General features: G+C 35.3%; 1 protein-coding gene across 1 annotated transcript; it reads right to left on the minus strand.

The window, feature by feature from the left end:
- Positions 1 to 1,878: 1,878 nt before the first annotated feature.
- LOC134848633 (uncharacterized) lies at positions 1,879 to 3,336 on the minus strand. Its single transcript, XM_063866152.1, has one exon. It carries the CDS (start codon positions 3,334 to 3,336, stop codon positions 1,879 to 1,881), a length of 1,458 nt encoding a protein of 485 aa, XP_063722222.1.
- Between the last annotated feature and the right edge of the window lie 21,794 nt (positions 3,337 to 25,130).

Here is a 25,130-nt window from a genome sequence, read left to right on the forward strand (position 1 = left end):
GTTCCTACTTATAAAACTTAAAACGCTGGCTTAACGGTCAGTTTAAGCGTCAGTTGAAGTTATCGGCTATGGTTGTCGGCGCAAGGCTGCTTTGGGGTGAGGCTCTCATTGTCGTGAATCTTCGTTTGCTGGTTGATTGCAATGATCCGGACTAACAGGTGCTAGTCTAATGGCTGGTATTGACGCAATTTTGTCTCTTATTTTGACGAAGTAAACGCGGATCTGATCATCATCGGTTGGTTTGTTTCCTGTGATCCGTCCAATTGGCCAGAGTCCTCGTGGCGTCATATCCTGAAGAATCCAGACAATTTCTCCTAATTTGATAGTCGGCGTCTTCTTTGTTGTCCATCGTTGTCTTGGCAGTAGTGTTGGGATAAACTCCTTCATCAAGCGTTTCCAAATATGGGTTGCGTGTTGTTGGGCGAATTTCCATTGTCGACTGAGTGTTGAGGGCTGTTGGGTTTGTAGAAGTGGCATGCTGGCATGCTCTCTCCCGAAAAGAAAATTATTTGGGGTGAGGTCTTTAACATCATCGGGCGATGCTGAAACTGTAGTGATGGGTCTTGCGTTCATGAAGTGTTCAACTTCGCAAAGAACGGTGTTGAATATGTCGTCTGTTAGAATCTGGCTTCCTCCGAAACGAGGAGCATAGGCAGGGTTGAAGGTCTATTCAATCTGATGGTTGGCGTAGAATTGTCGTGTAACATCGGCTTCGAAGTGTCTGTTGAGTTCTTTTTCGGCTGCAGTGAAATTTGTACCAGTATCAGAAACAATTTTGGCTGGTTGTCCTATGCGAGCGAAGAATCGTCGTAAGGTATTGATGAAGGCGTCGGCTGATTGGTCCTGGCACATCCTAAAATGTACGGCTCGTGTTGTTAGGCAAGTCATTATAACGCCGTAGCGTTTGTTGTAGTTTCCTGCTGTTTTCGAAGCAAACGGTCCAAAGAGATCTAATCCTGTTTGTTGAAACGGGAAGGGTTTATCTTCTGGAAATCTGAAGGCGGGTAGGGGCACAAGTTCCGGCTGTAATCAAGTTGCCTGTTGTCGTCGGCAGTCGTGACAGTTTCTTATGATCTTGTCAATGTGTGCGCGAACACAGATAATCCAATGCTCGTTTTGAAGAATATTTTTCAAGTGCTGGCGTGGCGAATGCTGGTTGTCTTTGTGGGTTTGTCCTATAAAGAGGTGAACTGCTGGGTGGTTTCCATCAAGGATAATCGGGTGTTTTATGCAATTGTCCAATTGAGATTTCTCGAGGCGTCCACGTGCTCGCAAGAGTCCGTCTTCGTCTAGAACTGGTGATAGGTGTCGAAGTCTGCTAGTTGTGTTGATTCGTTTATTTTGTGTCAATGCGTTGACCTCTGGTTTGAAGCTGTCTCGTTGCGTCTGCTTGAAGATAAAATTCTTTGCGGCAATCATGTTGTTGCTTGTCAGTTCGGTGGTCGGGCTTTGGTTGCGGGACTGTAGTCCTTTATCTTTAAAAATCCTGGCGGCACGCATCACGGATGCAGTTGTTCTGAGAATTCTTGTCCATTTGGAGAATCTGCTGTAATCGATGAAGCTTTGTTCTGTCTTTTAGGTGGAAGCTTGAAAAGTTAGCATTGGGGTTGTTGCTATTTCATCCAATTGTCCAGTTTGATCGTTGAGTTGCAAGGCATCCTTATTGGCGTCGGTTAACTGTAGCTTTGGCCAGTTGCTAAAAAATTTTGGTCCGGTGAACCATCTTGACTTGTTACTGAATTCTGATAGGGGTATTCCACGGGTTCCGTCGTCTGCTGGGTTTAGGGGTCCTGGGCAATGATTTCATTGACTCGCTTGGGTGCTTTCTAAAATTCCTGCAACTCTGTGAGCCACAAAAATTTGTTGTCGTTTATCAGATCACTGTATCCATTGAAGCGCTGTTGTGCTGTCTGTCCACATATGCGTAGAGTTGATGTCAATCCTTTGTTCTCTGCGAATGAACTTTGCGAGGCGAGCACCAAAAACTGCGGCTTGTAGTTCCAATTTAGTTATTGTTTGTTGTTTTAGAGGAGCCACTCGAGCTTTTCCTAGAACAAAGGCGCTGCAGATTTGCCGAGTAGCACTGTTTCTGTATACAAAATAAGCGACTGCTGCAAGGGCGCTGTAGGAGGCATCTGAAAAAACATGAAGAGCGATGTTGTCGTAGCTGTATCCAAAATAGTGTCGGGGTATTTCAACTGTCTGTAGATCGTTTCTCTCGTCGAGAAGCTCGAACAGTTCAGGTATCATTTCTCGTGTAATTTGGTCGTCCCACTTCATTCCTTTTCTCCAAATTGCTTGATGGATTATTCGTAGTCGAATCGTAATAGGTGCTGCTATTCCAATTGGGTCAAAGATTGAGGAAGCTACGCGAAGTAGGTTCCGTTGTGTAGGTTTCTTCTGGGCGAGATCGTCAGTAGTGAAGCTGAGTGTATCGTTACCTACTCTCCATCGTATTCCGAGAATTCGCTTGAAGTTTTTGGGGTCCTTGATTTCGTCTATAGTGATGGATCTATGTTCCTCTGGTATTGTTTGCAGAATTTTATGATCCGTAGTGATCCACTTCGTCAGGTTGAAGCTTCCTTGTTGTAGTACGTGTCGAAGGTCTTCTATGATTTTCACTGCGGTTTCGATGTCGTCGGTGGCTTCGAAGAAGTCGTCCATGTAGTAGTTCTCGTAGACAAGTTTTTTGATGTGGGGATGGCTTTCAGCATTGTCATCTGCGCAAGTTCTTAATGCGTAAATTGCACAAGTAGGAGAACATTTGGCTCCAAAGACGAATCGGGTGTACTCAAAAAATTTGGGTTCTTCCGCTCCCCAGAGGAAACGAAAAAATTTTCTGTCTTCGGGGTTAACAGAAACCTGCATATACATCCCTTCAATATCGGCAGTGATAGGATGCTTTCCTTTGCGAAATCGGGTAATTACTCCTAGTAGATTGCAGAGCAAGTCAGGTCCAGTGAAAAGCATATCATTCAGACAAACTCCTTTAAATTTGGATTTGGCATTGGAAACACGGCGAAGTTTTCCTGGCTTGTTTGGGTTGATTACGCCATGTTCAGGTAAAATCCATCCTGTCGAAGTTATTTCGTCTGGCTCTAATTTCCGTATGTAGTGCTTGCTGAGATCCTGGTCAATTGTATTCGGGTAGAGAGCCAACTTTTCTGAATTCTTGTTAAGTTGTATTTTCATCCGGTTGTATTGGGCAATTGCTGCTTTATAGTTGTTGGGAAAATTTGCATTTGGTTTCCACAGAAGTCCAAGTTGATAGCGGTTGTCGTATAATGATATGGTTTTCCGAAGTGTTTGCATAGCGTGTCTTTCGTCCGATGACATCGTTATATCAGGTGACGTGGCATAGGTTTCCATTCACCAGAATGAGGCGAGAAGATCCGAGATTTGTGCGTCGTCAGTTGATATCTGTATTGGGGTGGCTGTTGCTTGGTGGCTTGAGAAGTATCCAATGTCGTTGTTCGGTCCTGCTATTGTCCATCCTAGGGCTGTAAGGACTGCTCCAGGAACATTTTGATTTCCTTTGATGATGGTCTTTGGGCTGATGATGTCAATATTGTCCGTTCCAATCACTAGGGCTACGTCGTTGTTGCTGAAGTCCGGAAAACATATATCCTTAAGGTGGTCGTATTGGCTGCAGATGTCGTTCAACTTTTCGGGCTCGGCTGCATTCAAGTTGATGTTCTCTTTGATTAAAACATTAGTTAGTTCAAACGCTAAAGTGTTATTTCCAAATGAATGAACTGTATTATCCACTGTCTTAGCCTCTATCGTTTGCGAGTTGAAAAAACCTCCAATGAGCAGTTGTTTTTGATGGTTAGTTTCCTCCAGTTGAAGATATGCTGCTGTCGGTTGCGATATGTAGCTATTTGTACTTCCTGTATCAAGAAAAGCGTATACATTAAGTAATATGTTGCGTTGTCGTAATGTTACTGGTAAAAGTAGCAGCAGTGAGCTGTTGATTCTTGATATCTTCTTTTGGCTGGCAAGATGGTTGACTTGATTCGGTCGCTGGTTTGGATTAAACTTCGCTGTTCTTTGTGTTCGTTGTTCGTCGTGTGGAGTTGTGTGATGATGTTGATTGCATTTGCTGCATGTGTGCTTTGATGGGCAGTCTTTTACTTGATGTTGGCCAAGGCAGTTGAAACAAAGTTTCTTTTCAGAAACGAGTCTCTTCTTCTCTTCCAAAGGTGAATTCTGATACATGCTGCAGTATGCTGGGTGGTGAGTTTGTCCGTCGAAGGGACATGGGGGTCGGGTATTCGCACACAATTTTGAGAAGTCTTCCGTGAAGGCTGGTTGGTTGATGGTCGAGATCCGTTGGCGTGTCGAAGTCTTGGGGCTATTTGTTGTCGATCGTTCAAGTCCAGGGTCATTTGCTGCGGTTGCATAGGTAAGTGACCGCATGCTAATGCAAACTGTCTGATCCAGTCGTTGAAGGCGATAAGGTTAGGCTGGTCGATGTTCTGGGCGGTGATGTACTGTGTCCACTGAAGCTGCTGATGGTGTTGCAATTTGTGGACGGCAAATTGAACGTATATTGTAGAGTTTAAATCGTCTTTGAACCCAAGCGTCCGAAATGTTTCCACCATGTTACTGATGAATGTGGAAAATTCCATGTACGAATCCCTGCGATGAGTTGATGGTTGCTTGAAGCTCTGTAGTCTGTTGACGAAGTCCTTGATGATGATGTCGGGTCGTCCATATCGTCGTCGTAGTTCGTGGAGGGCAGCGTTGGACATAGTGCAATTGCAGGAGTAGCCACAATTAGCTTGATTTGCTTTTCCAGTCGTTAAAGTCTGTAGATGAGCCATCTTTTCGGCGTCCGAGATGGCTTGATTGTGGATTGTTGCTTCAAAGAGTCCGAACCACATGCTCCACTTCATAGGGTTTCCGTCGAAAGGCTCGATTTTTAGTTTTGGGGGCCTAGTCATAAGACTGTAGTTTGCTCGTGACTGTCCGTTACTTGATGTCTGAGATACTCCTGCTGGAATGAACTGCTCTTCTGTAACTATGTTGAAGCTGAGGTTTGCGTTGGTGGTGTCGTGTTCTGTTCGTTGAAGTGGTGGTCTGTCTATTTCGAAACCTGTCCTGGGGGGCTTGCTGCGGAGTATCTCGGCTATCTGAAAAGTTTTGGTCCTCTACTGTTTGCTGAACTGATGATCCGGGTCTAGTATTGTCTGTTGTTGCACTGAATCACCTGTGTGGGGTGCTTGAACTGTGGTGGCATTAGTGTTGTGCTGTTGTGGAGTTGTCTCTGCTGTGTTTTCTTGTAGCATCTGTCTAAGTTCATCCATGATGTCGTCGTGTTCGTCTTGTATATCAGTGAAGCGGTTAATGAGATCCTCCGCAGTGGCGTGCTCAGTCGGGTGGTCTACAAGGTACGTAGTGATGTCTTCCAAATTGCTGACAATTTTCTTCATCTCGGTTTCTGAGTCAGCTATGTTGTAGTTTGTTTTGATGTCATTGATGGCTTTTCGTACTCGTCTGAAGAGGCGCTCTAGTTGGGCGATGAGAAGATTTCTCTGCGGGAGAGTGGTTTTGTTGGGCATTGCTAGTTTGTCGTAGTTGATCGTTGCAGTTGTTGTAGATGTCGTATCCAGTCGTAGTTTTGACCTACTTTGTTAGTTCCTGTCCTAGGTAGCTAGACCTAAACTTAAAAAGGAACGAAGCAAAAGAAAAATGGAGCGGTAAATATATTTTCAAATAAGTATAACGATATAAAATAAGCAATTGAAAGTTACAAATGCTTTATAGTAAATCGTTCTGATACCTAAACAGGCGGAAAGTAATATAAACAAAACGTAAAGTTAACGTCCCTATACCAAAGTTCAGCTATGGGAGTCCAAATTGTTAAACCGATTTTTTTTAATCTTGAGCAACTGCAAAACGAGTAATCCTTGGTTGGCACTTAAGACAAACTGTGCTTCCAGCCTGGTCAGGGGGTAGAGCATAGGTGTGGTTTCTGGCAATTTAGCTGAGTGCCATATAGAAAACGAAAATGTAATCGTTTCTAGTTTACACGATGTACTTGAGTCTTTTTTGCTTTGAACTTTGATTTGATTATAAATTAGTTGGTTGCACGTGTTTGGTAATTCAGTTTTGTATTTTTTTTTGAGTTTTGGTTTTCAATTTCTTTCCCGGAGTTTTCCTGATTTCATGTGAAAAGTTGAAGTCATCTAAGATGGTTGTCAATTGTCAAATTGGCATATAACAACCTTAAAAAAACAGATCTGATGTGTTCTGATTTGATGCGATTGAGTTTCTGCTGAAAACTGAGCTAGTTAAATCCATCATTTCCGAGTCTGTATCAAAATTAACAACAAAATAAACAAACACCTTTTCTAAATCCAAACATCTTTTTATTTGTTTTTCCAGATATTCGTATGTTTTGAGATAATTCTATAAGAGTATCAATGGCTTACACCATTTTCTGGAACCGAAACAATGTGGTATAAATACTTATAATAGATGGTTTTGCAACTCTAGAACAATTGTTCAGTTACCGTGCCTATTTTCGGAGTTATTGACCTGGACTTACAAAGTCCCATAAGAAAAAATTTATATTGTTTTGGACTGGATTTAGGTTAGCTTGTATAAGACTTTTGGGCTCTTTTTCCTTTTCCCCCCACCTCACACGAGCTGCAAGATATTAGTGTAACGAGTAGTTTTACGAGGTTGAGTATGAGGACTAAATATGTTTGTCGTGGCCTTATCAGTCTGTATGTAAATTTTCAGAACAATCGGACAATGTGGACAACAAGTTCACATGTAAAAAATTGCAGGTGGGGGGGGGGAAAGGAAAAAGAGCCGACTTTTGATATTCAAAAAATGCTTTTTTTTCTGTCATTTTAATGGAAATATTAGAAAAAATGCATCAGTGTAATAGTGTATGCATTTCTTACGACTTCAATAATTTTGTCGAGTCTGTGCAGTTTTTTTGGTTTTCTTTTAATTCTGTGTTTCAAGTCTTTGCATACCTACTGTTGAAAATATCGGGTTGAAGTTGTCGCACACGTTTTCTCAGAAGCTTGAGGTTGATTAGATGTTTTTCACCACCGGGCTGATGTTTGTACTGCTTATTGCCAGCGCGATGTCTTGGATCTCATGCGTCCAATATATCACCAACGATTAAACAAATGAACTACAGTCTTTCGACGTCACTCGTGTACTGCTTGCTTTGCCCAGTAAATTTCCATCATTGAAAAGCGTACAAATGCAAAGATTGGGGATCACACGACAGTTTTGCAGAGATAGGACACTTTTGATCTCCTGAAAATTGCTTTGAAAATTATTTGGGGCAAAATGGGCTCTCCCGATGTTGCCTTGCCTTTTCAGTGCCAAAATATTTTTAGCGGTGTATCGTATGACGTGAGAGGAAGGATTAATGCCGGCGATTACTACAAAAAGCTGGGATTCGACAAGTGGGCAGCGGCAGTTAGGTAAACTGCTACCGTTAAAGTATGTTGCTTTTTGTTGAAACTAACTCTCAGTGATGGCCATTCAATGGCTAATGAGTATACTTAGGACTACAGAGGAATCAATACTCCCGAGTAGCTGCCCTCAATTCAATCCAGAACAATTTTAAAACTAAATTATCAACCTAACTACTTCGCACTTCAAAAATTGCATATTATAAGCAAAAAACTCATATAACTGATTCGAACCTAGCCGAATGGGCAATTTTCAAACCCTTCAAATTTTACTTAAATCGGTCGTATTTGAAAAAAAATTTATACACCAAATTTTTAATCTTCATTTTATGATATCTTGATAACTCATGATAACTTGGTATCTGCGCTGAGAGTTTTTGTTGCCATTGCGTAAATTCGTCTTGAAGCTAGAAATTATGGCTGCCTTCTCAACTTTTTCTCTCAATCACAAAACATAGAGGGACTGAAAACCTACTCAAATAAGAAAAAAGAATCTGAAATAAAATTGGAACCTGATCTAAACTATATTTTATGATTGGATAAATTAGATATTTTACCACTGTAAAGTATTTAATATTAACCAATTATGATCCATCTAACTAACAACCCACTTATTTGCAAGTGCTGAAATTACTTGTAATTTCAGCACCAGAGAGATTTGAATTTAACTTAGGAATTAGTTGTCTCTCCAAGAGAACTTCAGCAGCCGCAACAAACCAGTATACCCTAGATCTATTGAGCCTAGCAGAGACTAGTTAAACACCCTGAGACTAGAAAGTATAAGAGTAAGATTAGGATCGGTATTAGACTAAGAAGTTGCATGTATCTATCCGGCCGAAAATAAGATAGCGTGACGAGCAGACGGTGTACCCTATCCGAAATTACTCTATGAGTTAACTACATCGGTCTTAACTCATCTGGTGCGACCAAAAGTCTCGAATAAGACCTTAATAGCTTAGAATTAACCAAAAATAGATTAGAATTCAGACAAAACATTTTCAAAATGTTATACGATAATAATTTAATCGAAATGTCTCTACGACTCAATAGATCAGAGCCAATATTCCGAACGATAATAGAACTACCCGGAATTGGAAGAAGACCTCGAACAAGAGACGACATACGACAAAGTAGAAACTTACCAAATAGTTTTATGATCGTACGGCAAAAGCCAACACAAACTTTTATATTTAGAATCTTATTGGCAATGAATTTAGATTTTCATTTGCAAACATAAAAAATTGAAGTCAATCTTCATGATCATTTCAGGCGCTAAACAAAATTATTAATATACAATAACGATTGATAAAAAGATCTCAGATCGTTTTCCTAATTAATGCAGTCTTATATAAAACATGTTTGAAAAATATTTATCGAAAATGAAAATAAAAATTAGTAGCATGACAACAAATTATCATAAGCTCACTAATATCATTAAAAGACTAAATCTTTTTCGTAAATAAATTTAAACCAAATTAAACTTAAATTTACTTAATTTTAAAAAAAATTAGATCATCAAGGCTTATCCTTGGATCTCAATAAATTTTTCATTTCATTAAATTTAAAACCTGATCATCAAGGCCTATCCTTGGATCAAAAAGAATAATTTTGTTCTCCCCCACCCACTTAACAAGTTTCTAACGACCTCAAACGTCGATTCACTATCCAACCCTTCCAAACGACCCAAGACTAATAGAAACTTTTAAATAAAAGTAACCATTCAAATTAGGATAAACAGTGAAGAACTCCGGTTATTCATCCTTCACTTGAACCCTCCTCTTACCAGACCCAGGATAGATCTTAAACTTAGTAAATTTAAAATAGTACCTAATGAACTACTTGCGTTCTAATTATACCTGAACCTTGTGGATCGGTTTACTATTCTCCAACCTTTGAACACAATCACTACCCCTAAGTAAGATTAAGTAAGTTAACACCTTAGCTTAGACTAGCCACGAGACAGTAAAAAATCGTTCCTCGGAATCGATATACTTTTCTCTCCAACCCTAAATAAAAAGACCCAGGTTAAGCTAACCAAAAAATTGTAAGGACTAACAGTCTAAGAAAATAGAAAATACCTAACAACTTTTTGCATCCCTCATCCTAAACCTTATGTCATTCAAAAATCTAGAAAATAAACAAACAATCGTTTTACACAACTGTGAGATAGATAACCAAAAATACGATCTTGTCATCACACCTCATACACAAACAGTTGGATACATTAGAACAAAATGACTAACAATAAACAGAAAAATCATAAACAAACAAAGACAAATCACACGAAAAAGATTTTCAAAAAATAGAAACGCATTTTCAGAATCAGAAGCCAGCAATTTAGATGAACTCTACAAATTAAAAGAATCAATTGATAAAAATTGTCCCATTCACGATCAAATAAATTTTTCCGATTCAGAAACAACTTCAAATTCATCAAAAAGAGGAAAAAGAAGAATAAAAAAGCAATACAAACACAAACCAGTGTACTTGTATAATTGGAATCAACCAATTAGACACATCGATAGTTATATATTAACAGTCATTAAACGAAAAAGTGAGCCACACTCAAAGTGACGATAGTCCAGATGACGAAGAGGTTTACCCCTTCCTCATAGATGCACCCGATAATAGAGGGCAACATGATTTTTACAAGAATTTACTCGTAAATTTGTTTGAACCCGGAATCAGTCCATGCAAAGCAGAATTCCCAGATGTAAAATCAAAAGACAAATTATTGAACAATATTTGAAAGATATATGTAACTTAACACAACAATATGGAATCTACACCATAGAATTCAGCACAACAAATACGAATCATCGTAAATATGTAATTCAAACAGATGATCTTGAATTAGAATTTTCAAAAATATTCTTAGAATATATTAAAAGCATACAATATCACAATTCACAAAGAGCAAATTCTATATTCACTAACGAAGTTTTTGCAATAATATATACCTATGTTTCTATATTAGAAAAAACAGAATTTCAAAGTTTCTCACCAACCAAAACATCCAAACATACAAAAGTACGACATGAAATCACGTTATTTTCCACTTTTCTACATATAATCAAAGAAAATATCACTAAAGACGATGTTTCACAACACACAAAACATGACTTACAAAAAATTTTGGCATGGTTTATAATATACTATTTCACACATAATATAGACTTAATTTCACAAGCAAGAAAAAATTTCAGACCTCAAAATCCAAATGATGATACTGCCATCACAGAATAATCAGACTACGTTTGGGACCCTGAATGGTTTCATCCTACATTTATAAATATCCCACAATCAATCTCAAGTCAAGCAATTAGTGCAATATCTTACCACAGAGATTATGTAAAAGTAGTACCACTAACCATTGATGCAACACCATTAAACTACAATACATTTTTACCTGATACACGAAATAACAGTTTAAATTCGACCGTCATACACAATGAAAACCTTAATGGAACTAGAAATCTTACACAACAAGATATTCAAACACCATCACACTTCATAAATGAAGAAATTGTCCAAACAACAGCAACTACACAACAAAGTATTTCACCAATACATCCAAATTTAACAACACCAAGAAATACAAATACTTCACTGGCACAAGTAACCTTACAATCAACCGTTAAACTTTCGGTTGCTCCAAAATATTCGCATATGGATTATCAAACATATAGACCCATGACAGTACCATCAAAACCACGAAGAACGTTCACAAGAAACACTTTTGCAGAACACAGTTATAATTATGCACATTCGTCAAAAACAAACTACCCCCCACGAAAAACTAATAATAATCATGTATGTTCTCACTATTGGGATAACCCAATGACAACAACCAACTCAGTAAATTTTCGAACTAATTCACATCCTCCACAGGATCATAGTGAAAACTACCCATTCTTTCAACAAAATAAAAATAAAAAGCAAGCACCTCATCATACGGATTACTTATTATCTGATGATGATGATTTACAACCAGAAATGTTTGCACCATATACCCAAGAATATCGCAAACAAGGATCGCGACGACCTCATACATATAAAAGAATTTTTTCTCCAAACCCAACAGATACACGAAATCAACAACCAATACATATGCCAAATCCAACTAATACACAATCTATTCAACCAATTCAACCACAAAACCCAATGACTATGCACTCGTATCAACCAACTCAAATGCAAAATGAAATACCACTTCCATATTACCTTCAACAACACGAAATAACAAAAAATCAACTTTCAAATTTTCAGCAAATGCCAAATGCCGCAGAATCACTACAGATGACAATGAATCCATACCTCATGGGTGGATTATCAATAACATCAAATAAACCACTGATGGTATTTACAGGAACGGATCCTGAATATTCTGTAGAAGATTATTTAAATGCAGTGACAGCAAATTTAATATTAAATATAGGACCTGAACCAATTAATACGCCACTACATCAAAATAGGATACATAGACGCACAGCATTGATACAAACAACCTTAGATGGCGCAGCTCAAAAGTGGTTTTCAGTATTACCTATAGAAATAAAATCAGACTGGAAAAGATTTACACAAGAACTTTCAAAAATGATTGACTCCGAAAGAAATAAACAACACCAAAGAGTTTTATGTAATGAAGTTCGCAGATTACCAAATGAAACCATCAAACAATTAGCAGTACGTATCGAAATACTAGTTCGAAAAGCATATTCACTTAATACACATGACTATGAAGACACAAAAATGACAGAAATTTTTATGATGACCTTAACACCTCAATTAAGGAAAATAGCAACAAAAAAGAGAGCATCTCATCCTTCTTCAATTCGAGAGCCAGATTTAGATTTTCGAAAACTAGAAGACAAACTAGAGCAAGCGGAAATCACAATGAAACTTGAAGAAACAGAAAATCTAAAACTACAATATGTTAATCGAATTGAAACAAACACTGCACATATAAATAACATACAGGAATCAGATACAGACATGGTTGAAAAAATCACTGAAATACTAAATATTTATGAAAAACACCCAAATGTTAAAGGCAAACCATCTTTCAAAAAATGGTGTAACTATTGCCGACAATACGGACATAGTATTTCCGAATGTAGACAAAAACAACAAGATAACCAAAACAAACCTCAAAAACATAAAGAACCAAATAAATCGTTCTACCAATATATGAAAAAAGATCAAAATCTACCAAGCAAAATTATATATAAAAACAACATTTCAGGAAAACCACTTCCGAACAACACCAATTACACAAGGAATCAATCACCATATAACTCAAGTTATAGAGGAAGATCACTAGAACAAAGAAATACACAGAATTCTTAACAAAATAATTATAATCGATCAAATAGTCGAAATAACTATTCGAGATCAAATTCTAATGCAACACAATTTGTTTCCAGATCCAGTTCCCAATCAAACCCGAGAAATTAACACTATGCAAATAATCAATCACGAAACTCATCATACAACAGAAATAGAAACTATTCACATAATCGAAATAGAAATTATTCGAACAATCGAAATCAGAATTACCCGAACAATCGATCAAGAAATAACTCATATAATAGATCAAATTATCAAAACAGATCACGAAATAATTCTTAAATTGAATTTCAAGTTATAATAATCAATACAGAAATTTTTCTCAGTCCCCACATAGGAATAATAACCATCATACTAATTCTAAACATCGAACGAAACAGAAGTAGTACACCAAAACATCAAAGACAAATTAATCAAGAACAGTCAAATGAAGAAACAACATCAGACCCCCCAGGTATTGATGACACAGGAAGTAACGAACTACAACTAAATCAAATAAACTGTGGGTCATTAGATACAGAAAGTGATACAGAAAATACCATCTCCGTAAATATGATAACAGTCGAAAACGACTACGAACCTATCATATATGAACAACCTTTTACATCACATATATACGAAAATCAATTGGAACACCTTCACAATTATTATATTGAACCCATCAATACTACACAAACTGCACAAGGAATAAACGAAATTAACACGGTAAATAAACCCGATGAAAATGACAAAACAAAATGTTTAAACACAAATCATATTTATCAAAATAAACAAAAAGAACAACCCAGAGAAAAAATTTGGACAATACCATTTCTCTTAGAAAGTCCAAGAAACAAAGAATTTCAACCACCAGTTCTTGAAATTGATTTTTTATTTGATTCAGGAGCAGAATCAAACATAATTAATATTCCCACATGGAATGAAATCAAAACATTACATCCAAAATTAACGCCTCTTGCAACCTCTACTAAATTAGCAACAGCACAAGGATCAACATTAGTAAATTATGGAAAAATCCAATTATTCCTCCTCCCCACAAGAACAATGGAGCAAAACAAAAATCTAAACAAACCATTTAAACAAATATTTCATATCACTGATATTAAACACAATATCATTGGCATACCATTTATATCAAAATATATACCAACAATCAACATCTTGAATAGTAAAATAATGATCAAAGATATGAACACAAAAACAAAAAATACAGCTCTAACATTTTTTTAAAGACTAAATAAACAACCACCATTCTTCTCAAAATTTTATCCAATTTATAACCAACAACGGAAACACCTGAAACCACTATCAGGAAATATATATAATTTTTCAATAAAACAAGTTCACCAATATGATAAAAGTCAAAATAAACAACAACATTTTTATGTCAGACTTTGAGTTTAAACCTATTCATAAGTTCATCACGATTTCATCTAAAAAATATTTGAAAAATACGAATTCAGACATCATTTCGCTACACGTGTATAACAATACACCGTATCAAGTAACATATTGTAAAAAAAACGCTACAATATCACCCGTACATGAAATAGCATACCGCGTAAATAATAAACTCCAATTATTAGATATTTGTCAATCTACAATTTTTAACGAAGAACTATCCATAAATAATATAATAAGCAATGAAAAGAGAAACACAGATTATTTCACAAAAACACCATAAATTTAACTTTGAACACTCACAAATTACACAAACCGAATTTGACAAACTAGCAAAACAAATGTTAAAATATTCAACAGTCTACGCAACATCAATATTTGATGTTGGGAAAATCAGCTCATCACTACATCTCCCGTTAAAACCTGACGCAGTTTTCAAAAAACAAAGAGCTAGTAAAGTACCAATTCATTTACACGACAAAGTAAATAGATTACTTGATATTTTAGAACAATACAAAATTATCTCACCAGTAAACAAAGAAGAACAACCAAAAAGTAACACATTTATTAACCCTGTTATCATCCTAGCAAAAGGAGAATCATTAAAAATAGTTGTAGACGCTAGATACCTCAATTCACTTATAGACGAATCAAAATGCAATTGGCCTATTGAACCAATACAAGTTATTTTAACAAAAATAAACGGAAAATACTTTACCACCGCCGATATGAATAGTGCATATAATCAAATGCCACTAGATGAACAATCACGACGTTTAACACAATTTGCTATTGGAAATCAACAATATGAATTCAACCGCTTATTCTATGGAATATCCATAGGACCAGCAGCATTTTCAGCTTTTATGAGCAAAATTTTTAGACCACTAATACTTGAGAAAAACTCAATCACCTATTTAGACGATGTTTTTATGCAATCACAGACAAAAGAAGAAATGTTTACAGTTTTTGAACACTATCATAAAATACTTCAGAACAAAAATCTGAAGGCCGCCCCCGATAAATCACACTTCTTTTTAACACGAGTTAAATTTTGAGGACTTAATATAGAAAGAAACACAATCACTCCATTAAAATCACGCATTGATGCTATTCAAAAACTTCAACCACCATCAAACAAAAAGAAAATCCAAGAATTCCTTAGAATGTTAAATTTTGTAAGCAAGTACGTTTATAAAAAGCAATTATATTTAAGACCGTTCTATAATATCCTCAGACAACAAAATAATTTTGAATGGACCATTGAACATCAAACACGATTTGAAGAAATTAAAAAACTTCTAACTGAACAAATTTCAAATACAATTCCAGATCCGAATCAACCATTCTATGCAATGTGCGATGCTTCAAATTTTGGCATTGGCGCAGCATTACTACAATCACACAGTGGTACAAATAAAATGAACCTTATATCAGCGAATTCCCGATTATTCACTCAAGCAGAGCTACGACTATCAACTCTAATGAGAGAATGTACAGCTATAATTTATACACTTACAGAATATGAATTTCTGATACTTGGATCAACAACATCCAACAGTTTTATTCATAGATCACAAACCAATCATTTTTCTCTTTACACAAAAGTCCAACCCAAATCACCGAGTTTATAGATTTCAATTAATTCTAATGAAATTTCCAAACTTACATATAGTTTGGACAGCAGGAAAGAATCTTTCATTACCAGATACAGTAAGTCGAAGTACACCAATTGAATTACTTACACGAAAAACTACAGTTGAAATACCCAAAAATATAAAATTTAACCTTGCAAAAGACGAAACATCACTCCGACTAGAATGCAAATATGCAGTAAGAACTGACATTGAACAATCACAAATAAATAACCTACAACTTTTCCCACTTTACTTAGATTGCCAAAATAATCACTACGAAGTTGATCTACTTGGAACATCAACTTTCAAAACAATTCCATACTCACAATGGATAAAAAATAACACCCAACAAAAACGAATAAAACACCACTCGCAAAAAAAAGACTTTTTTCCGTTAATTGAAAAAGAAAATTTAACTGATAAAATAAATTTATCAGGACCACAAACAAATGATTCAAAATACACAATAAATCAAGTTTTTGACCTCCATGACCCACTTGACACAATTCCCTTATCTAAATTAGAAATTGAAAATATTTTTCCCCTCCAACAGATAAAATTACAATTGAAATCTTGAAACAATATCAAAATCTTGACCCAGTAATTAGACAACTAAAATCATGGCACAAATACAAAATTAAGCCCGTAAAGGCAGATATCACAACAGAGATAAAAAACACAATGAAATTTACCAAAAAGTAACAAAAAAATTGTTACAAAGGTAAAACATTAGTGAACAAATAAATTCACGCTTTACACCAGGCTCAGATTTAAAAATTGGATCATTTGTCTTAATACCTAATTTTAATACACAAAAAGGAATTTCTAAAAAATTACAACCCCTTCGCAAAGGACATCAAATAATTGTCAAACCCACTGACGTAACATATAAAATCACCGATTCAGACCAAAAAGAAATTGTTCAACATCGAAACAATCTATTACCTTACTACCCAAAAGAATACGCACTACGCGAACTAACTCAATTATATTCTTTCACAGGTTTAAAAGTTATTCAAAATCACCCACATACGGAAAATGAAACAAATGAACAAAACGACATTCACCCTGAAAAACAAAATAAAAAACCAACTACAACCCAAAACAATACAAAAAAGCTAGATCAAAAAATACCTCAAAAAGAAAGGAAAAATAGAAAAATGATAGAAAAAATTATACTACAAGAACAAGTCGAGAAATCAGAACATAGAGAGTCATCACGACTTAGAAATCAACCACGTAAAAACTACCAAACATTCATCCCACAATCTAAATTATTTAAAAAGTTCAATTTCGAAAACAGCTTTAATTTTACAATTAATAATCTTTGCACCTCTGAAATCTTTTGAACCTTCATTTTTCAAAATAACATGCTGACAGACACGCAGCGATTCTAGTTCAAAATTAGCCAATAAGATTCATCCAATCCGTCACTTTCTATAACTCTAACACACACCAACTAGACGAACGATATTAAACTCCAGGCATATCTATAACTATAACTTTACAACCTCCAGGTCAAAAATAAGCAAACCACTCAAACTTGACAACTAAAATAAACACCATCATAATATCATAACCCTCCCTTATCTAATAACGCGAAGATCAACAATATTTTACCAACTCAGACCTCAAAAACCCCCCAGCCAAAATTGATAAATTAGCCTAAAGTAAAAATACGACCATAATAATTTAGCCTAAAGTACAAAAATCTCAAAAATACCCCAGATCACCTGACAAATAAAAATAAAGCAAAGAAGACCTCCCGAACACCATAAAGTTCGCCCCCAACAACTTTTCACAAAATTCAACCCACTTGTCAAAAAATCAATAAATAATTCGACTTGAAAATCGCCCCAAACAACAAAAAATATTCGACCAAGAAGCCATTTCTTAAATGCTCTTCTATCGATCAGTCAATACAATTTTCAACAATTTCATAAACTTTTTAACAATACTTAAACTTTTAATCATATTTCTCTTTGATACTTTTGAAGCTTTTATAATAATTTTAATCATTTTTTGCAATATTTTTTTAATTTTCTACTCCCTATTTGAAATATATCTCCAACTTTCCCAAGTCATTGACCATATTCACAGGTACGAAAACCCAAAGTTTATTTAAATGATACGAACCATTTTTAGTAGAACAGATATCTTTTTATTATTTGTAATTTTTATAACATTTTTATCATCCCTAATATTGACAATATGCAAATGTATAAAAAAGGCAATCATAACATTCGCCTTACAACAATCCTTTTAATTCTTTTCCTTGAAGAATACTACAATAAACATAAATTTTTTCACTGAGAGAAATCAATCAGAAAACCCTCAAAAATTGCTAAGCAACAATCACACAGTCAGTCTTCACCGACATCATCCCATGAAAACCCGACAATACCTACAACTACCCAAAACCCCCAAACATCTACACGAATTTTTTTCCAAGATAACCCATACACTTTTGAAGAACGACATGCCCGCTTATCTGAACCATTAGAACCAGTTCAGCGACAGGCACCTCTAAGTTAACCAACATATAACTTATACCCAACACTACCACAAGAATTAAGTAGAATAAGAAATAATAGTCAAAACTAAAATACAGTCGAAATAAATAGACAAATTATACATCCACGACAAAATAGAAATTTTCAAACCCACCGTGTTCATTTTGATATACCCCAATCCCCATCACCAAGTACTCCAGAAAACCCAATTAGCATATTACCGGAAACCCCTACACTTCTTTCACAACGTAGCACCTCAAGCTTACCCTCAGATTACTTAGGTTCAACACCAACATCTGAACAAATACGTGAAAATCTCTTTAACCCCCCAAACCAAACATCACGACTACCATATTGGACAACACAGACATTCACACAAGGTGAACCAAATTTAATAAATGATCCAATAGATATTTCTACGGATACAACAACATCATCATCACTACCAGTAACATTATCACTACCGTCAACACCATCATTAAGCCAGATTTCACCGACACCTTCCTCCCTGAATTTTCCAAATAACCTCGACGCTAGATATCGAGAACAATCATCAACAAATATCCCTTTAAGTTTAGATTAGAACACGTTCACAGCACCCCCACCATTATTTGGACAACATCCAGAAAGTAACCGACTCCACAATTGGGCACTCTATAGACTACAGTATAGACAAGACATCCACGAAGACATTCGTGACCATAACATCCAAATACTCCAACAAATAGTCTACAATTAAAATTTGAAATCACGGTTAAACTTAACAACACTGCTCAACATCCTTACCAATTAAACCCACCCAATATAACAGCTCAATCGCTACCACCACCATTAATAACAACTGAAGTAATATATAAATACGACAGATATACCAAAAAGACAATTGGTTACATCACATTTTATAACCCGTACTCAGGATTATCATACACATGTATTTTCTAAAAATATTGATACTTCTCCAACTCTTTTTTCTAATAATTTCCGATCAGAGCACAAGTCTTTCTCCCCGCACAGGACCCCAGGACTTATTAGTAACATACTACGATTGTGAAGAAAATGAACAAAAAACACTACACAAATATGCAATAAATCAAGTATCACAATGCGAAACAGAACCACAAGCTATAGAAACTACAAATGTAATAGCGACCTTGTACTCAAAAGCCCGAGCAACAACAGTCATAAGATATAAATTTACAGCAACATTTTCCGAAAAGAAGGTACATTGTTCACAACTTTCAAACGGAAATAAAAACCGACTTGACCACGAATCATTTTACCAAAGTAATATAGAACGACTTCTACATCTAAATCCCAATGATTGTAAAAACAAGCTACTCAAATTAAACATCACAAGAAATAAAAACACCGACAGAAAAATAGTATATTTTCAAGTCTTTGCCGATTCTGTACATCAAGCAGAACTTGAAAGATATCAAGGACATATAAAACTAGATGAAAATTACCCATACAACGGCGCACACGGAAGATTAATTTATGACATACACGATAAGCACTGGATACCACACATTGGTATAAATAATCCATCAAACTGCAAAGCAGACACAAAAAATAAAGGATATCAAGAAATAATGTTTTTCGATTGGAAAATAGAACTCGAAAAAATACAATTCACACGAGATTTATCCGACAACACAATGATCTATCAAGGAATTAGACTACCTTGTAAAAACGATCAAGGTTATTGTGATCCTACAACATGGACAAAAGCAACAGTTGTTTGGTTTCCCGAAGATACATGCACAACAATTCAAGTAGCAAAAATACACGCTCGAATGATAAAATTTCACGAAAAATATTTTAAACAATCAATTCCATATGAACAAGTCCATCCATCACGAAAACAAAGTACTGATTTTTGAAATCTCCATAATATAGAAAATAAATTAACACGTTTCCAAATATATCAAGAAACAGAAATCGCATGCAAATACAGAAACCCACTTCACAAAACACAATATTCTGAAATATTAGTTGAATACGAAAAAGGTTTCGACATGACCACTGGAAAAATAAAAATTGACCCTTATGCCACAGGTCACCCTCTACACGAAGGAACATCATATATACCAGTTAATTTTCAAAAAAGTAATGGTCAACCTGGTGGACACCTAAAACCACATGACACTAGAAGCACACGTTTACAAGAACTATCACTAATGAATAATTCTTATTTTGGTAATATCCACTATGATATCCACACAAGATTATAGCGGATATTTTAAAGACATTAAAGACTATATATATCTAAAAGGTGAAAAATATAGACCACAAGATATTTCACCTATCAAAATTTTTTTAGCTTTGTTACACTAAAAAATCAAATTCTCGATTTTCTAGGATGGCTCTATTACATCTTAGAAAAATTAACTATCCTCTACGCAATGTTTAACTTTATAGGATTTCTTTATAGGATTTTTCACTCTTAAAATGAATCTATAACACATGCGCTATACAGACAAAAGTAAATAGACAAGCAAGTGTAGCACGCATACTATTTGCAGGATTTTTTGGAATTTTTTCGTCATCAATTAGCAAAATTCTTCTAGACGCACAAATAAAAGAATATAATACAAAAATAGCGACAAGGCAACACATGCGACGAAGAACATAATAACAGAAGTAACACCTACAGCACTACAGTTGCCACCCCTACCACATAACCATCCATTATCCTTAGTCCCACGTAATTTCCGAAACCTAGCAATAACACATAACCCAAATTTTAGACCAAAAAAATCGCAAAGTCCCATACAACATATAATGACACATCATTCACAAGATGATAATACATATGAACAAAATATAGAACAACCCCAAACCACCGCTTTTCAGTCTCAAAATAATCATTTTTTTAGCCCACGATGAGCCGACAACTTGGATCCTTACACCGCTCAAATTCCCATCCAACCAACCTCAACACTCCAATCACAATAATCCCACTTTTTGCTTTCCCACAACCCAATTTTCCAACTATTAATATATCATCAAGCATGAATTCGGATACTAATTCAGATATTTCAGTTTTATACTCCATTTCACAACTTATTGACCCTAATATAGAAACCCCTGACAAATTTGCAGACTCCGAACCATCTCAATTCAATAATTTTCAAACCAACTCCTCAGTTTTTTCAAAACCCCCTTTTCAACCGATCCCATTAAATAATCCACTCCCATCCGTTTCTACTCCTTCTTATGCTTCACAAGTAACCCCAACCTATTCTCCATTTCATTCCGACAGATCATCTAATTCTCCAGATACTCTCCAAATCTCCCAGGAACTCGATAATTTTATCACCCTACAACAACAACTAATACACCCTAACACCCTCACTATAAATCAAATATCATCACTACCAACTTTATTACTAACAAATTCAGACATAATACGCGACATCTTTCCCCACGGCTTTTTCCCAACGATTAACAGGTAAGTATAATTTAAAAATAATCTTAACTAACAAATTTAAATTAATACTAACCATTCTTTAATCATGTTTCTTTTAGATTTTTCATACCACGATCATCTGCAAACAGAAAAGAAACATAAAAAATAAACTTGTTAAAATTATTCTAAACTTCATTAATATTTTCCACAAGATAATCTGATAAAATTCATACCAAATGTAGAAAATTAATCTATAAACTATTCCCCCATTAAGCAGTAAATTTAATTATGTTGAAAATTTATAACTTTAAATTTCCCCCAAAACTAGCAAGAAAATTGAAATTTCATGTAATAAATTGATAAAATGAAAATGGAGTGCTAACCTTCTGATATTTTCATTCACTCGCACAGGAATTCTATCCAAACTCGCACAGCTCGCCCACGAAGAATTGTTTAAATAATGATTTTCAGTTTCAAGTTTTCACACTCAACAACTCTAACACACGATAACAAGTTTTAAACTTTCCTTTAACCCGGTTGGAAAGGAATTATATACTAAACCAAACTAACCAACGCAGCTTACTAAACACCACATATCATAAAATAACAGCATGACTAAGAAAAGAAAACCAACGGTACCCAAACCGGATTAACCCAGTTTAAAACTGGATAATTTATTCTTTTGAAGACTTTAATAAAGTCCAAGAAAGAAATAATAAAACACAAAAAAGTCGAAAGACAAACCCATAACAAAAACAATTTGATTTTTGAAAAAGGGACACAACCAAAGGAACATAAGAAAGACCAACATAAACCCAACATAAAACGTTATCACATAACAGGACCTATCAAAGAAACCGCACGAAATCATACTCCCACTCCTGGCCTAACCCACCAGAGAGGACGTCCTGAGCATGCTCTATAGCCGGCCTAACCCACCGCGCTACATCCACGCTTTGTGACCACACTTCTATTTTTAATAAGAGGTACTCAAGAGTGAGTAACTCTTCAAAATAACCGAACTAAAACAAAATGCTTTTGTGAAAACAACTAACTAAATTCATAATTAAAAAACCGAACTAATAAAAATTTTTTAAAATGTAAATCATACCTTGCAGTATATAGATCAACACACAACAACAAAGACGAACATCCAAAGACAAAATGACCCCACTACACTCGAACAAGAATGGCTAACCACAACCGATATGCCGTCCACAATCACAACTCAAAGGATTTAGAGTACGACTTGACTTCGCAGAAAAGGACTTCATTGAACTAGACCAATGACCACCTCGATGTTCAAGTATACGTACAGATCCGAGTTACAAGGCATCCCCTCCACGCACAATCTCCACGCCATTCCCAGACGAGGTTGAACACAAAACAAGTTCTCTACATAATACAGAAAAACCCGTCATAGCAAACCATTTTGAAATCAGATTGATTTCGTTGGGAAACACAGTCGTTGTCACAAGAAGACACAACGATTGATGCCCCTAACTCCAGCGTCCTGGAACTTCTCTAACAAGAGGAACCGGATAAGAATACGATGTTCGCCAAATACCAACGTTCATCATCCATCCTTTGAATTGCAGAAAGATAATTCTAAAAAACTCTGTAAAACCCGGATGGGTGGAACCTGATCTAAACTATATTTTATGATTGGATAAATTAGATATTTTACCACTGTAAAGTATTTAATATTAATCAATCATGATCCATCTAACTAACAACCCACTTATTTGTAAGTGCTGAAATTACTTGTAATTTCAGCACCAGAGAGATTTGAATTTAACTTAGGAATTAGTTGTCTCTCCAAGAGAACTTCAGCAGCCGCAACAAACCAGTATACCCTAGATCTATTGAGCCTAGCAGAGACTAGTTAAACACCCTGAGACTAGAAAGTATAAGAGTAAGATTAGGATCGGTATTAGACTAAGAAGTTGCACGAAACTATCCGGCCGAAAATAAGATAGCGTGACGAGCAGACGGTGTACCCTATCCAAAATTACTCTATGAGTTAACCACATCGGTCCTAACTCAAAATGCCAATTAGTTTTAAGTTTAACCAGAAACATCTCACCCTGCTTTTTTTTTCATTTTTTTGCCAATTTATTCAAATTTTCATTCAAAATTTTTTCGAGTGGTACCCAAGATGTTCAGCTTTTCAATGCAAAAGTTTCAAAAGTTTTTTGAATTGTAGATGTTTTTCAGACGCACTCAAATAACAAAAAACCTGTTTGTTAGGTGGTAGGAACTTGAATTAAGTTGAAAACCATCATATCGTCAAATTTTGGTAAGAGACGGTAGGGCTCTTCTACTGTTTTGCTACACAACAATAGTTTGACGGGGTAACCATTTTTTTGACAATATGATTCATAGCTTACTTTTAAAAACCAATCGTGCTTTAAAAAAAAACAATTTAAAATGAAAATATATATATATTTTCATTATTTTTGACATTCTAAACATAAAACCAGTAGTAATTGTAATCACGGGTATCAAAAAAGTAACACCTTTTTCTTTTTAACAAATTACGACCAGTTTACTATTCATGTAACTAATGATGGTTTTTGTTCCAAAATTTTTTGTAATGATGGTCTGGAACCTTGTCTCCCAAATTTTTACATACTTTTTCAGACAGCATTGTTTTTTCGAATTATTGTTCATTTATTATGTTTTCTGTAATCATTCCAAATTGCGCATGCCTCTAAGTAACAATTTTGAAAGGATTTCGTTTTATAAGACATATTTACGGTTATGATTATGTTCTGTTATGATCTTTCATAACATAATTTGGACAGTTCTAACAGTAATACAAAGGAAGTCCATTAGTTTGTTATTTTCCATAGAAAAGAACATGGCGAACAGATATTTAAAAAATAGTCAATGAACGCAAGTAAACAGAAAATAAAACGGTCTGGAACTTTTTATGATTGACAATTTTTTGATAAATTTAACCCAATCTATTTTTACGATTGACTTTTTTTGATAAAATTAACCCAATTAAATTCCATTTTCGAAGCTAGAAGTTGATCACGCTTTTCGTAACCTTACAATTTCATTCTTTGATAGCTGAGTTTGCCTTCCTCCTAACAAAAGAAATGAACTGGAACTGAAAAAAAAATCAAAATTCAAACCGCGAAAAAGATAATTTGAGCCTCAACAATTTTTCAGGCTTTTCCGAAAAAAAAACGAAAAAAAAATTAAAATTAACTTTGAGCTTTTTTCGCAGGGGAAGTTATTAAAGAAGTTCCAAAGAGTAAAAATTGCAGCTATCAAGATGTTCATTCTATGTAAATTATTGGCATTATCAGCTACTCGCCGGATTTACTCGCCCTAAGTTCAATTTAGGAAAAATAAAATTTGG

This window comes from Symsagittifera roscoffensis, chromosome 6, assembly GCF_963678635.1.
Source record: "Symsagittifera roscoffensis chromosome 6, txSymRosc1.1, whole genome shotgun sequence".
NCBI classification, from domain to species: Eukaryota; Metazoa; Xenacoelomorpha; order Acoela; family Convolutidae; genus Symsagittifera; species Symsagittifera roscoffensis.

What these genes read in the sequence shown, in the direction of transcription:
- LOC134848633 (XM_063866152.1), bottom strand. Translation starts at nt 3,336, where the DNA reads ATGTCATCGGACGAAAGACACGCTATGCAAACACTTCGGAAAACCATA.